An 18,052-nucleotide genomic window follows, 5' to 3' on the forward strand; every position below is an offset into this window, starting at 1 on the left:
TATTTATGTATGTATTTCGCTCTGCCTGGTCTTTGTTGCGGCATGTAGGATCTTCGTTGCAGCACGCAGGATCTTTAGTTGCAGCACACAAACTCTTAATTGCGGCATGTGGGATCTAATTCCCTGACCAGGGATCAAACCGAGGCCCCCTACATTGGGAGCACGGAGTCTTAGCCTTTGGACCACCAGGGAAGTCCTTTTTCACCATTTTAAATGGTGAAAACCACAAAGAATATTTTCTGATACATGAAACTTATATGAAGTTAAATTTCGCTGTCTTTATATAAAACTTTATTTGAACACAGTCATACTTATTTATTGACTTGGCCAAAATGTTCGTTCGGGTTTTTCTGCAAGATGTCATCTATGACTGCTTTCATGTTACAACTGCAGAGATGAATAGTTGGTTCAGAGCCCACAAAGTCTAAAATATTTATGTGACCCTTTAGAAGAAGTTTGTAGATCACCTAATATAGAAGTTTTCAACACTATCAACCAGCTTGACCTCATTGACATATGGAACAGTCTCCCGCACACCATCAGCATACATATTCTTTTCAAGTTCACATGAAATGGTCAGCAAGGTAAACTATATGCTGGGTCCTTATGTCTCAGTAAATCTGAATGCATTAAAATTATGCATTAGAATTGTATTAGCAGTTTTAAGAAATGATCCTCAAATATGTGAGAAAAAAATCTCCAGTTGCTTGGAAAAAGAAAGTAACACTTAATCCATGGATCACATAAGAAGTCACAAGGGAAATTAGAAGATATTTTGAAGTGAATTAATATGAAAACACAACTTACTAAAGTTTGTAAGGTTCAGCTAGAGCTATTCTTAGAAGGAAATTTACAGCTTTAAATATTTTATTAGAAAAAAGTCTAAAATGAATGATCTAAGCTTCTAAGTGTAGCATAAGAAGAGCAAATTAAACCCCAAATCAATAGAAAAGAAAATATTAAATATGAAAACAGAAGTTAATGACATAGAAAATGAGGATTAATGAAACCAATAGCTGTTTTTTAATAGATCAATAAAATTAATAAACCTCTAGGTAAGTTTATTTTAAAAAGACAGAAATTACCAATATCAAAAACTATGCTGTAGACATTAAAAAGATATTGTTATGGACTGAATGTTTGTGTACCCCAAAAATTCATATGTTTAAGCCCTAACCCCCAATGTGATGATATTTGGAGATGGGGTCTTTGCAATGGGTCCCTCACTGGGATTAATGTCTTTATAAGGAGATGCCAAAGAGCTTGCTTTTTCCCTCCACCCCTGCCATGTGAGGACCATGTGAAAAGGTGGCTGTCTGTAAGCCAGGAAGAATCCTCACTAGAAAGTGACCATGCTGACCTTTGATTTTGGACTTCTAGCGTCCAGAACTGTGAAAAAGTAAATTTGTATTATTTAAGCCACTCTGTCATATTTTGTTATGGTATCCTGAGCAGGCTAAGATAGATATCAAATGAATATTGTGAACAATTTTAAGCCAATAAGTTTGACAGTTTAGATGAAGTGGACCAATTCCTTGAAAAACACAGGTGCAAAAGAAATAGAAAATCTAAATAGCCCTGTAATTGTTTTAAAAATCAAATTGATAATTAAAAAGTCCAGGTTCAATGTTTTTTTGTGGCCATATGGGTTATTTGTCAAAGGTTGTCATACTCTTCATTTAAAATGCAGGTGGATTTTACTATACCTAAAGAATACCCTAATAAAGTTGAATTTTTAAAAAGATACATATTTCTAGGATAGTTTTCTTGGTAGATCCCTTCAGTTTTGAGATGGGAATATATGAATTTTTAAAAAGCCTCTTCCACTTATCTCTTTGGAGCATAATTAATATGTAGTAGGCATTCAGGACTTTTCATTATATTCAAAAAGTACAAGATTTATGCAAGCTAAGTATTTTGAATGCTTATTTTCATAATACAATTTTGGGAAAGTCTGTGGTGTATCCTTTTGTACAGGGAGTAATTTGTCAAAGTTATGTATTCAATGCATTGCAATTTTCTTGTTTTCTCTTTTATTAAATTATAATTCCATATAATTGCTTATATACGCATTTTTCACTTTTAGATTGTTATATTTATCAAGTCTTTAGATATAACCTTTTTTGGGTCATCTAGATGAGTAGTTCTCAGGCTTTTAGATTACACAGAATAATAAAATTTTCAATTAATTTTAAGCACTGTCAATTTTGCAAAGTAAGAACATCAAGAGAAAAAAATCCACTGTTGTCCGCAATCATTATTTTAGCACCAAAAAAGTAAAAAGAACATACTTTCCAAGTAAAATAAGCCCTCCTAAGAAAATCAAGACATAGATTATTGATCACTTTGTACTAGGCATTACACCTAGCATTTAAATGTTATCATATTTAATTTTCCAAATACTCATACTACATTTTCCAAATACTGTTATTATACTCATTTTATCGGAGAAGACTCTCAGGCTCAGTTATGTCAGAACAAGATGTCTGATTTCATAGCCCATGCTCTGAACGTAGCGCAGGCACTTTTATAATGCAGAACAGTTAACAACCTAAAATGGTGATATATTTGCATAATTCTTGATAAAAATTTGTCACCATAGATCTTTATTTGATAGTTCAGTGCAAGCTCAAATAGCTTGTGTAGGTATTCATTTTTTCTCACACATAGTTTTACGGAGATTCTGAACCACCTCAGTTAAAGAAACAGCCTTCTTAATGTTCGTTCATTCATTTTGGAATATTCTGGGTAAACTTACAAAAGCCTTTGGCCTTTAGTATGTTTTTCTAGTCTTTAACACTTTGTGCTAGTTAAGAACACACAAGGTGGTGGTATTGTTGGCTAGCCATCTAGGCTTACAGGGAGGGAGGGTGTAGAAAGGCACTTCGTGCTTGGCTTTCACTCCTGTCCAGGAGGTGATATTTGGCATTTAATCTAGTGACAGTATTATCATTATAATCCTCATAAACCTGCGAATACTCTGAAAATTTATTGTCACTGTCAAGTTGCTTACTTTTTTCTACGACTGGTAAGACACTTTGAGATTTTTGTGGTTAAAAAAATTACCTTTAAACTTAAGTTTGAATAATGCTTTTATCACTTGCTAGCTGTGTACAAAAATTATTTAATCTCTGAACCTCTGTCTCTTCATCTGTTAAAATTAATAATATTTAACTTAGTATATTTTTGTCAACTCCAGTGAAACAGTGTAAATGAAAACAGCGTGAAAACTAGAAACTAATGGACATTTTAGGTAGCTGGAATCCTGTCAGGGTTTTTAGAGCAGGATAATGATACATCTGTTTAGGTTGATATGATGTTGGCTCTGAGTGGAAGTGGGGGAGGGGTGAAACTAAAGGAAGGGAGAGTAGAAGGGGCCAAGATCATAGGTGAGGTGACATTGAGAGTAGAGATGAAAATGGAATCAGTCATTTTGGAGGGAAAAATCAGTATTTCATGATGATTAATGAGAAAGGAGAAGGAACCTCTTGCCTTCCAGATTACTTTCCAACAAATATTTGCCGATTATTTTCCACACTCTGTCCTAGGCATTTGTTATATACAGGCACAGACCCGTAAGGACCTCTAGGAATTGATGGTATTTGGGTCCAGGTAGGATGTTGCCTGCATTCATGAACAAAGAGAATTTGGGAGCAAGTGCTGATTTTGGTATTAAGTCAACCTATTACCTGTAAGCAAGTTGAGTTCTGTGCCACAGCTATGGGTACAAGATACTGCCATATAATTTTTACGTGGTCCTCATGAAATTTGTTTATTTAGGATCACAGACACCTGATTGTAAAGTTGCATTAGTGTTTAGAAAAATGAAAATCTTAGGTGTTTGGAAAGATTATATTTTCCTCCTAATACTGCTAAGTATTTTAGTATTAAAAAAAACCACTGTAATGAAACTTTTGGCTTTCAGATAATTTGCATTCAGTCTTACTTGGTGCTATTTCTGGGAGAAAAACATTTCTGAATCTTATGTACATAAATTTGAGTACTCGTTACAGGCTTGTCAGTTCTAGTTATTGTCACTGTTAAAACATAGGCTTTAAATAAAATTTGGCTGTAAACTGGCATAATGGATTTCTTAATTTTACAGCAGTGGTTCTCAAACTTTAGGTTGCTTCAGAATCATCTGGAGAGCTTGTTAAAACACAGTTGCTGAGATCTTTCTGATTCAGTAGGTCTGAGGTGGGGCTAAAAATTTGCATTTCCAGAAAGGTGATGATGCTTACGTTAAGAACTGCCTGTTACATCATAAGGAGTAAGTAAGATTATCCTAGGAAACCACAATTTAGGTTCTAAAAGTACTTTAAAAAATAGATTGGTAAAAATTATATGATGCCTAAGAAATAAACTTATTTTCATAAACATGCATCTCAAATCCAAATCCTTGTAGGGTGTGATAAATGTAAAATTTGTATTACTGTCTTTCCTAAAAGTTATTATTCTTATTTGTTTAATTAGTAATAGGACAAATAAGAAAAATACCTTTAAAAATACATTAAAGATATTATAAATATTGTTCTCTATTCACAACAAATAGTTGACTATTTAGAGGTTTTGATACCTCTAAATATATAATTCATTTACCCAGCACTTTTCCTTGATGTTAAAAATCAGAGTTCAATTTTTAAAAAATATAATACGTGCAGTGAAAAATCAACCCATTCATTGAAAGGCGGATGGTTTTGTTTTCCACTGTCTTCTACTCTTCTCCCATCAGCCCCGTAGTTCCTGAATTTCAAAACCTGAAACTCTTGGAATATCAAATGTCAAATGTGATGATATGGTTAATGTAATATGTCAACCCAAATTAGTTTCAGTAATTTTTAAAAAAATCTTATATTTTTTAGCTAATGGGAATGACAACAAGAAATTTAAAGGAGATAGACCTCCCTGTTCGCCTTCCCGTGTTCTCCATCTTCGCAAAATTCCAAGTGATGTCACCGAAGCAGAGGTCATATCATTAGGTCTACCATTTGGCAAAGTAACTAATCTTTTGATGTTGAAAGGAAAAAGCCAGGTATGTAAGTTTTAAAGATTGACCCACAGTTATTATCTCTGGGTGTTAATGATAAAATGATTTTTAGGGGAATTACCTGGCAGTCCAGTGGTTAGGAGTCCATACTTTCACTGCCAGGGGTGCAGGTTCACTCCCTGGTGGGGGAACTAAGATCCCACAAGCCTCCAAGGTGTGGCAAAAAAAAAAAAAAAAAAAGATTTTTATTTTCTTGAACTTTTTGTTTTTCCCCTAAATTTCATTCTATTTAAATAATTTTTAAAATAGAACTTTTTAATGACAGGAAGCAACAAACAAAAATGTTAATATAGGAAACATGATTATCTCTTATTCATTGACTTGTTAACAAACATATTTTATATTCTTAATTACAAAATGGTTTATGAAAAATCCTGTGATTATCAGAAGAGATTGTATTGATTACCATCAGAGATTGGATAATGATGTCTGATTCAGACTCCTCTGTCTTTAGTAAACTATTTAACATCCCTGTTTAATGCAGATGAGTTATTAAGAACTGAAGAAGTTAAATAATATGTCTTAGTATTCAGCCCTTGTTGTGTTCACACATTTTTCTTGCATCTTTTGGAGATAGTGCATGCACTTGGATCTTTTTAACACAGATGCCACTATTGAGAATAGTATGGTCTGCACAGTTTGAAAGAGCCAACATGACCGTGTCTAATGGCTGTGAAATGTCTAACTGCCGTGTGTTATGTACATTATCGTGTTTCGTGTAGTGTATCCTATGTTTTACGTCAAATAGCTCTGAGAGGCAGCAGGCAATGTCACACTTTCCTTTGTTTCTGTAGTTTGTTCTAGGTTTATATTTATCTGTAGTGCTAATTGACTGTTACGTTAATTGCTTGTCTTTTGATCATAAATCCTGTCTAGAAAATATCTTGTTAGTAATTACTTCAGCAGGAGATTCTGATGTGAGTCACTAGTAGTACTTGTAAGCATAATCTTTCCCCTGGTTCTTGTAGGTGGAGTGTTGAGGACAGACTAGGGGTTATTTTCACCAGCCTTTCTGTGGGTAGTGACTTTTGGTTTCTCTCCACCCTACATTATGAAAATTGATCCCTTTGGATGCTTTGGGAAAACATATATAATTCTTTTACTGGACTCCATGTGGAAAAATTTATTTTTACATATGAATTTTTAGGTTGTATATACATTTAGGAAAAAATTGCTGTGATAAGAATCATATTCCAAAGACATTGTTCAGCTTTTCCTTTGTGTGACTGATGTTAGACATTCCAGGAGTTTAGAAACATTTAGAAAGGAGTTTGCAGGAAGAGACTCTCCCCATGTAATGAATATTATTAGAATACACTTTACAAATTCTTTGTTGAAAAGATGATTAAAAACCAGATAGTTAGGAAACTTGTTCATTTTTATCCACTTCTCTTAGAAATATTAGAAAAAGTGTATTATTGATACAATTGGATAGCAACTTTAAAGTGTGTTGTGGACATCTATACCTTTTAGATAGTATAAATGACTCGAAGTCTGTTTTATTCCTCGAAGATAGTGATTTGGATCAGGGGTTCTTCCTGCATTTTAAATTTGAGATGTTCTTATAGGTAGTTCTGAGGGCTCAGAACTTTTTGTAGATGTCTATATTTTATCTTCTTAACCATTAAGATAGGGTGATAGGGCTTCCCTGGTGGCGCAGTGGTTGAGAGTCCGCCTGCCGATGCAGGGTACACGGGTTCGTGCCCCGGTCCGGGAAGACCCCACGTACCGCGGAGCGGCTGGGCCCGTGAGCCATGGCCGCTGAGCCTGTGCATCCGGAGCCTGTGCTCCGTAACGGGAGAGGCCACAACAGTGAGAGGCCCACGTACCACACACACACACAAAAAAAAGATAGGGTGATAAAACCTGCCACCTTAAAGATCTGTAAGTATCCTATTCCTGTCATAAGTTAATGGGAGTCCTGAGAGATAGAAGCTTTATACAGAATAAGAGGTAAATACCAAGGAGCTTCTTCCATCTCAGTTCTTCTTGTGTTAGTCTTCAAATAGCTAATATTAGTACAGTGATTACCAATATCCAAAAAAGGTCACTTGAATGACCCAAAGCAATATTGACTTAATGTAGGAAGTTCTCCCATTTCCCTAATTTGTACAATTGAGCCTTTGCACCTGAATGCTCTAATTGTATTCATAAATGGCTGTTTTATAAAAAGGTAAAGAAGAGCAAATCATTATGCCTCATCTCTGAGAATTTTTTAGGAAGAAACTGAAAGCATCTATTTATAGTAGTGATGCACATGTTTATTTTTGCCTTTGTAATTATTTCTAGATTTTAGAAGAAACAGAAATAAGAAGAAAACCAAAAACCACATAAAATCATTTAATCAACTGTCAATTTCCAACCCCAAATCGTTTATTGAACCCAACTTTTTTCAAATATGTTTTCAGTTACTGTCAGTGATACACTTTGAAACAAGTCTTTTCATCCCCTTGGGGGCAATGTGATTTCTCTTGAGAATAGTGAGTTTAGAGCAAGCTGGAATGACAAAGTAGTTCTTAGCTGCCTTTCAAAAACATGAGCTTTCACTTTACTTTCTTGTGTTTATTGCAGGCTTTCTTAGAAATGGCTTCTGAGGAAGCTGCTGTTACTATGGTGAATTATTACACTCCTGTTACTCCTCACCTTCGAAGCCAGCCTGTTTTTATTCAGTATTCCAATCACAGAGAACTTAAGACTGACAATCTACCTAATCAAGCTGTAAGTATTAAAGGCATTTCTAAAATTAGTTATAAGAACACATGATATAATAACTTAAATTTAATTTTCTGTTTTTCAGAGGAAAAAAAATCATGTATTTTTCTTCATCTTAACAGTGCTCTACTGGTAAAGATTGTTTATGTAAATTCTTACCCAAAGACTTAAGGATAAGAAAGCACTGCCATTTGGAAGCAAGTTTGAAGATACAGTGTTAGAAATGGCAGATACTTAGTTTTCCCTTGAAACTGTTTTCATGAGTGGAAAAAAACATATGTTGTTATGTCTCTCTTAAAAATCTCATATCTGAAAGGAACTATAGAAGTCAATCCTTTTCTTTTTACAGAATATGTAACATTTGTGTGTTTAGAAGTCAATCCCTTCTTTTTACAGAATATGTAACAAAGGCATTGAGAAGTTGAGTGATGCTTCTATCGTGATGTTAAGTAACTGAACTTAAGATGTTAATAAGAATTTGTATAGATATGTTCATTAAATGATTTTTGACTCTCCAAAATGAATGTGGAATATAGAATATGAACATTTCTTACCTCATTTTCCAGTTATTTTGATATAATTCATGTTCAAACTTCTGTGTCTCTCCAGGTTGATTTTTAAGTAGCTAAAATAGTAATTTGAAGTAACTTCAAGGTAGGAAAAATTTATCCACAAAGCCAAGTACATTTTAAGAAAGAGGGTTTTTTAATTATGTTGAGAGCAATTTGGCCGTGATACTCTTGCTCTAGGCAAAAGAACTCCTTCAGCTCTTTGACTCTGTGTTGAAAGTCATTATAATGCAAGCTGCTGAATTTATAGTTTTCCACATTTTTAAAAACAGTGACATTTCCTGCACACAATCCTTAACTTACCTAAGAGATATTAATGGCCTATAATAAACTATCTAAACTTAAGAGTAAATAAAATGTTAGATATTTTTAAATAGTATAATTTTTTTAATGAAAAATTGCCTTGTAAATAGGATACATGCTCATAGTAAAACATTCAAACAATCCAGAAAAATAAAAAATAAAACAATCCAGTTACACAGATATAACTAATTAACATTTTACTGTGTACCCCTTTTCTACTCAGGTTATTGTCTATGTATATAATTTTATACCAATGGGATTCTAATAGTTTGAAAACTACTGAAAACTATTTTTTCTCTACAAATTGTCAGGGATGTTGTTTCATGACAACAAATGTAGAATTACTTCATACTTTTTATTTTATTTTTTGTACTTAATAATTTTTAAATGACTGCATAATACTCTCTTCAAAAGGGCAGCCATAATTTATCCCGTTTCTTTTCTTTTTTTAATTTAACATCTTTATTGAAGTATAATTGCTTTACAATGTTGTGTTAGTTTCTGCTGTATAACAAAGTGAATCAGATATATGTATACACATATCCCCATATCCCCTCCCTCTTGCGTCTCCCTCCCACCCTCCCTATCCCACCCCTCTAGGTGGTCACAAAGCACTGAGCTGATCTCCCTGTCCTGTGCTATCCAGATTCTTGTTGTTAGATTGAGATTGTTTGCCATGTTATGCTCTTACAAACAGTACTATAGCAGCATTCTTACATATCTTGGCACACATGCAGCATTATCTTATTTATGTTTCTGGCAACAAAATTGCTGGGACTAAGCCTATGCATGTTTTATGTTTCAATATATGTTGCATGGTCGCTTTCTCTAAAGCTTATTTGCTGATTTAGGGTGCCACTGATAATATATGAGCAAGCAGTTTTCCTGTCCATCTGTGTTAATATGCTGGCTAACAAATTGTATCTTATTGTTTACTCTCCTTTATTTAATAACTTGTGAAGTATTTATAGTGATTTCTGTTAATGCAGTTTTTCTCTGATTTTTTTCAATTGTGGTAAAATATATATAATGTAAAATTTACCACTTCAACCATTTTTAAGTGTATGGTTCAGTGGCATTAAGTACATTTTCATTGTGCAACCCATCACCACCATCCATCTCCAGAACTTTTTCATCTTCCCAAACTGAAATTCCATACCTGTTATACACTTACTCCTCATTTCCCCTACCCCCGCTCTGGCAGCCACCATTCAGTATACTTTCTGTCTCGAATTTTGTCTGCTAATGCAATTTTAAAAATATTTTTATATAATAGTCAAATCTCTGAAGTTGTATTATGGTCTCTGACATGGGTACCATACTCATAAAAACCCAGTATAGCAAGATTAAAAACATTTTTTTTTAACCTATGTTTTCTTATACTTTCATGTTTTGGTGGTTTTTATTTGTAGTGTTTAAATCTTTGTTTTGTTAAGAATATTTTGTGGGTGGAGAGTGAGGCTTTGGTCTTTCTCTTACTCCCAGTGACCAGTTTCTCTTTTGTTGTAGTTGAATAACCCATTTATCAATGTTATCCACTCATGGGACTTCCCTGGCAGGCCAGTGGTTAAGACTTTGCCTTCTAATGCAAGGGTTGTGGGTTTGATCCCTGGTCGGGGAGCTAAGCCCATATGCCTCGTGCCAAAAAACATAAAACAGAAGCACTATTGTAACGGATTCAATGAAGACTTTTTAAAAAATGATCCACATCAAAAAAAATCTTAAAAATATATATATATCCACTCTTGTGAAACTTGTCTTTTGTCATGGTCTAGTTTTCCATACACAGACTATGTGTACTTACAACACGCATATATACGCTTGTTAGACACGACTACATATTCTGTTTGTGTGACCCCCATCTACCCTCATGTGTGTGTGGCTCACATGGTATGCAGTCCATGTCTAATCTGGACTACCTTTTGGATTCTGTTCTGTTCCATTCCTAATTCAGTGTCCCTAAGGCTTAATATGTTGTAGGGCAAGGCCCTATTCTTTACTGTCTCTTTTTAGAAATTAAATGGATAATATGTTTTGTTTATTTCTCAGGATATATTAGAATTATTTTGATAACTCCTAACCCCAAAAAACACAGTTAGAATTGGGTTGATTTTATAGATTTATTTGTAGATAATTAACATGTCTATATTGCTAACTGATCCTTTTGAGGAGGAAGTTATGTTTTATTTCCTATCTTTCAGAAGAATTTTTAATTCTCCTTCATGTAAGTCATGCAGTTTTCTCATTAGTGTTATTCCTAAATATGTTAAAGTCTTGAAGACGATATAAACAATTTAATAAAACTCTTAAGACTGGATTATTCCAAAGGGAAACAGTGAGAAATCCCAGTTGCTTGGCAACCAGAGCCAGCCCAAATGACCTAGTTTATTCTTAGATAGCCTTGATTTCTTCCCAGTACCCTTTCCATTTTGTTACTTTTGTCCATTTTTTGCACTAGTGTTTGATAAAATAATATTTTTCTTTTATTCAGAGTCCTACACCAAAGTTGAAGTCAAAATTGAAGGTCCTGTTTGCATATATAAAATGTACCAGATGTTTTTTTATTCAGACAGCCCTCAGAAACTGATAAATTACTGTTTCATTCTCTTCTCTTTGAATAGCAAGATATCCCAAAACATGCACATAACTTCTTTTCCAGCTTATGGACATACTTGGCAGAGGGTCAGGTGAATATCAAGTATCTTTGTTCCTTGGTTTAAGCTAAAATTATAGCTAAAAAATTTAGATCCTATTTTGAGGTACAGCATTTGAGGAGTGGTTGTATTAATATGAGTCATTTTTGTATAGACAGTTTTTCTTGACCTTGTGGGTGGAAGTTTATAAATTTGCAGAAATGACCATGGAAGGATTTTCCCTTAGAAAATTTCCCAAAAAAATCATCCAACTGAACACTTAAGATCTGTGAATTTTGTTGTATATTCATTTCCATCTCAATTTTAGAAATGTCTTCTTCACATTATCCAGGCATGTTTAAATTTTACATGAAGTATATATAACTCCACCACCTCAATAAAATATTTGTTGATTTTTCCATCATACTACTGCTATTTCCTTTACTACTAGTTAATGTAACCATTCCGGAGGATTTGTTGCTGAAACATTTAAAACTATCCCATAATAAGAATTCTGCTGCCTCATAATGTTTAGTATCAGATACACAGAAAATACGTCTTCTGTGTATCTGAAATATCTCTTCATATTAAGAAGACATTTCTTTTTCCCCCCCCCTCACTTTTCTGTTGTCCTCTGTGGAAAGTATGCCTCCACTTTCATTTTTTTTTACTTAAATATTTTTGCCTAATTAAAAATTGAAACTGTAGAGTTACTTATTAAATAAATCTTTTTCTCAGATTTTTATTGTCAAAAGAATTTTTTTGCATGCCTGCTATGCAGAGACTTTTGTACTCAATGCTCTGTGAAGTACTAATGCAGAGTATATTGACAACTCTAGAATGATTAGGACAAAATATACCATGGCTTCTCATATTTCTCCACTGTGGTATCTTCTGTGCCAAAGAGGAAAGAGTGAAGGAAGAGAAACAACTACAGTAGCAACAATAACAGTAATACAGCAGCAGTAAGCATATATATAGAATTGTTTAATAAAAAGGATTGATAGAATGATTATGGGTAATGAAGTAAAGTCAGTGAGGTTGGGAATTCCCTCACAGTCCAGTGGTTAGGACTCTGCATTTTCACTGCCAAGGGCCTGGGTTTGATCCCTGGTCGGCGAACTAAGATCCCACAAGCCGCTCAGCGCAGCCAGAAAAAAGTTAGTGAGGTTAAGTTTACTTTCAGTTATGCAGGCTTAGTTTTGATAAGATTTAATCATCCTGATAGAAGAAGAAAAGGCACCATTATTCCACTGAGAGCCTCACTATGATGATTTTTCCTAGACATTATGAAGTTGTGATATCCAGTATGGTAGCTGCTAGCTAAATGTGGCTAAATTTAAATAAATTAAAAAATAAAAAATTCAGTTTCTCAATTGCACTAGGTACATTTGGAGTGCTCACTAGCCACTTGTGGTTAGTACTGTCATATTGCATACTGTAGATGTTAAACATTTCCATTATCACAGGAAATTCTTTTGGACAGCACTGTTGGTCTTCCATGTCTCTACTTAACCTTTCTTTTTTCTGTGTGTGTGTGTGCACACAATACAGTTATAATAACTACTTTAATGTTCTTTTCTGCTAACTCTAATCCCTCTGTTAATTCTGAGTCTTTTTTGAATGACCTCCCAACATCATCATTGCCTATTTAAAGGCTCAAAGTGGAAATGTGAGCCAGTTTTCAAATTTGAAAGCAATACAACCCTTTTTTCCAAATAAAATCTTACTGGGGAGCCCAATATAAAATAGATAAATTGCCATGTTTGAAGCAGAATTAGGATGCTCAGTATTCCACACACTTGGCTTTACGAGAGCATAGTTTTGAAAGCTAGTGATATAAAATATTAAAATCATATATTGTTCTCAAAGATGATTTGGAAACAGCATTTGGTAGTTTGTGTTTTACTTGATACATGAAAGTCTGTATATGACATAAAAATGCTGTTAAAAGGTAAAAATGTATATAAAAGTGGAAGTTGTTCAACTCTTAGGCATACAGAAAGTAAAAGACTGCCACTTTTCCAGAAAGATACTTATTTTAATGTTATTTTTCATAGCAAAATGTTGGAAAGCTACTCATCTCACATTAGAAAGGTGGTATAATAAATAGTAAATTAAAAATTAAAGTCATGAAAACAAAACAAATGTTCATATAAAAAACAAAGTACTATGTTCTTTAAAATTGCAAGTAAGTACAATATGTAGAAATGAAAGAATCTACATTAAAGTGGTAGGATATTTTCATTTTGTGTCACAAACATTTTACTAATTATCACCATTCTTAGGAAATTATAAGTACGGAACAAAAGACTGATGAAAACTTGCATTTAATTTCAGTAATCATTAACCGTGCTTTTTTTCTCTTCAATTTTCTCCTCTTTCACCTACTTTATTTTTTAAATAATTGTTTTAAATTTTGAGACAGACAAAATTTAAAAAGAGTTACAGATATAATACAAAGAACTGTTGATTCCTTGAGGCATTTGGGAATAAATTGTTAATCTGGTCTGTGTTCATTGGCCAAACTTTTAGTGTGCATTTCCTTCAAAGAAGAATATTCTTCTACACAACCAGAATACAGTGGTCAAAATCAGGAAATTAACATTTGATGCATTACTTCCCTCCAATCCTCAGTCCCTGTTCAAGTTTTTCCAATTGTCCCAATAATGTTTGTTCCAGCAAAATAAGCATTATTCATAATCACATGTTCCATTTAGAAATCACATCTTCTAGTATCCTTTTATCTGAAACAGTTACAGGGTTTTTTTGACTTTCGTAACCTTGACGCTTTTGGTAATTATGGGCTACTTATCTTTTAGACCATCCCTCAATTTGAGTTTGTCTGATGTTTCCTTGTGATTAGATTCAGTGTATGTAGCTTTAACAGGAATGTCACAGAAGTAATGCTCTTTTTTTTCTCGTTGCACCATATCAGGGAGCACATAACTTCAATTTGTTGCATTACTGATGGTGTGCTCTTTGATCACTTGATTTGGCTGGTGTTTTCCTGGCTTCTCCACTGTAAAGTTGTGACTTACGAAGGGGGGAAGAAGAGTGTTTGGGGGAAGGTACTTTAAGGCAGTGTAAATATACTGTTCCTTATCAACTGTCAATTTATATCAGCCTGTGGACTTAATGTTTCCCATTTCATTTGATGGGTTTTTATTTGTTACAGTCATTATTTTGGTTCTCAAATTGTCCTATATTTGGCCAGTGGGAGCCCCTTCCAGCTGTCTTCTGTGTCCTTTTGGCTCATTCCCATCATTCTTTGAAAACTTCTTTGCATTCTGGTACAAAACAGCAACAGCAAAACCCCCACAAAACCAGAAAAGTTACACACTCATCTTGTGCTTTCTTTGCTCCAGCTTAGAGCTAGACATTTTTTAGAGCACCTGCTTCCTTTTAGTGGAGCATGATATTAAGAAACTTTTCTGCCTGCCCCTGCTTGGATTCTAACATCTCATGCCAGGCTGCCCCTCCATCGAATTACTTCCTTAGTCCATTCAGGTTCCCATGGACCGACCTCCTCTTCACCCTGCTTAGATTATTTTTACTACATGTGGACCCCTTCTTTACTCTCCCTGGGTTCTGACAGTCCTGGCTAGGCTACTCTCCTCTGGATGCCTTTCTTACCAGTCTCATGCTCCCTAGGTTCTGACAGCCAGCAGTGAGCTACCCACTCACAGATACCTTCCTTACCTTGTTTGGGCTCCAGTTTCCCTTACCAGGCAGACCTACCACATGGATGCACTCCTTGCGTTGCTCAGGCTCTGATGCTCCATGCCAGGATGCCTTTGTATAGGAATGCTGTCCTTGCCCCACTCTGAACCACCACAGCTCATCTCTTCCTCCATATTTACGCCTATCATATGCCACCCAGAGGCTTTAGAACTCAGTTGTTCAGGGAGGAAGAAAGAAGAGGGGGACTTCAGTGATTTTTTTGTGTTTTGTTTTTGTTTTTTGTGGGGTTTTTTTTGCGGTACGTGGGCCTCTCATTGTTGTGGCCTCTCCCGTTGCGGAGCATAGGCTACGGACGCGCAGGCTCAGTGGCCATGGCTCACGGGCCCAGCCGCTCTGCGGCATGTGGTATCTTCCTGGACCGGGGCATAAACCCATGTCCCCTGCATCAGCAGGCAGACGCTCAACCATTGCGCCACCAGGGAAACCCTTCAGTGATTTTTTTAAAGTGGCCTTTAATGTTACTTTCACACTGTCTTTTTTTCCTATTGTCATTTAAAAATTAGGAAATAAAAGTTATATCCAAATTTTCTGCTTTTTTGGCCATGGTTTTGTTTTCATTTCTTCAAGTAAATTTAAGAACTTTCTTAAATATTGTGTCATTGTGATAAGAAGGCAAGACTTTTGATTCTTGACTGATTACAATTTTAGGATATATGCATCCAGAGAAAGTAGATATGTATATTTTTATTTAACTATATTACTTCATATTACTTTACATCAACTAATTTTAAGGATTATATAATGCTTCTGTGTAACCACAAGTTCTCATTTTGGATTGTTAAATAGAGAGCCCAAGCTGCACTGCAGGCTGTCAGTGCTGTCCAGTCAGGAAGTCTGGCCCTTCCTGGAGCACCTGCTAATGAAGGCACAGTCCTACCTGGGCAGAGCCCTGTGCTCCGAATAATTATTGAAAACCTCTTTTATCCTGTTACCCTGGAAGTTCTTCATCAGGTAAGGAGGAACACTCTTATGAAAGCAGAGTCAAATATGACCTCTGTAACTTTGGATGTTTTATGTCTTTAGTTTTTCAGGTTGTTGATTTTGGTTAATGTATTTGTTTAAATAATAACAATTAAAAAAATCTTCAGCATCCTGTTTCATGCAAGAAATAGTATCAATTAGAGATAGTTTTTTGAAAGCCTCCATTTTCTAACTTAAATACTTGATTTAAAAAGGTATGTAAGAATTCTGGTTTTTTTATACCTAAGCATGAAAATGAACAAAGCACAGACTCCTATAAAAAGCACCAGTAGTAGTTGTTCCTCAGAAAGTAACATCAATATAAAAAACAACTAATCTATTTCTATTAACTCCTCCCTACACTTGAGTATTTTTATTTTTAAAACTCTGAAAGGAAAATATGAGTAACTTAAATAAGGAAGTATCATGTTAAATACTGACTCTCAACATAGCTTTCATAGACTACCCATTACTATGTCTAAACTGTCTTGATAAGAGGCAGTGTACCACATCATGGCCTACTGTGAAAATATAGAATTTAAGAACTGGAAGATCGATCACCTACCTGGTTACATAATTTTGTATTGAATAAAACTGAGGCTGAGATCCTTGATGAGTTGAATATTATAAAGAATAATTTAAGAACCAGTTAGTACTCAAGTCCCCTAATGTCAGCTCCAGTATTCCATTTCATTATACTTGACAACCTAAGTATAAAAATTATTTAAAACACTAAAACATATGCTTATTTTATTATTTATTTATTTATTTATTTATGGCTGCGTTGGGTCTTCGTTGCTGCACACGGGCTTTCTCTAGTTGCAGCAAGTGGGGGACTGCTCTTCGTTGCGGTGTGTGGGCTTCTCATTGCAGTGGCTCTCTTGTTGCGGAGCACGGGCTCTAGGTGCACAGGCTTCAGTAGTTGTGGCTTAGGCTTTAGAGCGCAGGCTCAGTAGTTGTGGCACACGGGCTTAGTTGCTCGTTGCAGCTTGTGGCATATTCCCAGACCAGGGATTGAACCTGTGTCCCCTGAATTGGCAGGTGGATTCTTAACCACGATGCCAGCAGGAAAGTCCCTATTTTCATACTTATATCTCATTATATATTAAACAGCATGATCTCAGGCCAGTCTAGACTCATTTAACTGTTTTTCAAACCTTTGGATTTGTACTACTGAATGAAGAGTCATAGGGGTGTGTGTGTGCATGTGTATTTAAGAATTGAAATGTATCCTATCCTATTCTCACATTTTACAGATAAGGGTACTGGGGACCTTAGAAGTTGTTACTTTCCCCACAGTCATTGTGCCAATTGGTGATAGAACTCATATATTTCCTAATATGGTTCATGTGCTATGCATGTAAATATCAAAATATACCATTTACTATGCCTACTTTATTCTCTGTGATAGTTTCCTGAGTACCATTTTCTAAATATGTGCATTTGTGAAGCATGTCCTATGGAGGGTTTTAGCAGTGGTATCCGTAGCCACCATTGTTGTTGTTTCCTTAAAGTGTTCAGCAGTTACTTAAGTGATTGGTTTCTTTGTTCTGGTGGATTTTTCTTTTCTACTGTTATTCCACAAAGTGGCATTGAACCCTCTGTGATCCATCAGCATTTTTTGTTTGCTTTTGCTACTGTGGCACTGTAGCTACTGCTAACTTCTACTGCTTTACAAAACATGTTATTGCACCTGTGGCTCAACATTGCCATCAGTCAGCAGTGAATTTAGTCAAGGTTGTGTGGTCCTGTCTTGTCATTCCATTTATCATTTCCCTCAGACCAGTAACAAACCTTGTTTCTCTCCCAAAAGATCATGGGTTCTTCAGGTGAAGAGAGGTAATTGAGAGTCTTCAACAGTAACCACTAGGATAGGACTCTCAGTCCTTTAGTTATGGCACTCTCCTGTTTAATCCTTCTTCACATTGCTGTTGGAAAACACCAAAACTTCTTAGCAAGGCACATAAGGCCCCATATGCAGACCTCTCCCCATCTCTTTGATGTCACTTTCTAACTCTTCTGCTTATTTAGCACCCTAGCTTTTCTGGCCCTTTGACCCTCTCCCCCTCACCCCCTCTTATTTC

At 35.2% G+C, this 18,052-nt stretch overlaps 1 protein-coding gene across 8 annotated transcripts in view; it reads left to right on the plus strand.

The window, feature by feature from the left end:
- Positions 1-18,052, plus strand: part of PTBP3 (polypyrimidine tract binding protein 3) — a 101,439-nt gene that overhangs the window by 43,753 nt on the left and 39,634 nt on the right. For 5 of the 8 annotated variants that reach the window (XM_067040947.1, XM_059071556.2, XM_059071557.2 and 2 more), the window contains 3 exons: positions 4,863-5,032; positions 7,619-7,765; positions 15,795-15,959. In XM_067040947.1, coding sequence (XP_066897048.1) covers positions 4,863-5,032; positions 7,619-7,765; positions 15,795-15,959 — 482 coding nt within the window. The remainder of the gene's footprint in view (positions 1-4,862; positions 5,033-7,618; positions 7,766-15,794; positions 15,960-18,052) is intronic. The other 3 variants (XM_067040950.1, XM_067040949.1, XM_067040951.1) reach the window with 1 other exon arrangement.

Source organism: Kogia breviceps, chromosome 8 (genome assembly GCF_026419965.1).
Source record: "Kogia breviceps isolate mKogBre1 chromosome 8, mKogBre1 haplotype 1, whole genome shotgun sequence".
Taxonomy (NCBI): domain Eukaryota; kingdom Metazoa; phylum Chordata; class Mammalia; order Artiodactyla; family Physeteridae; genus Kogia; species Kogia breviceps.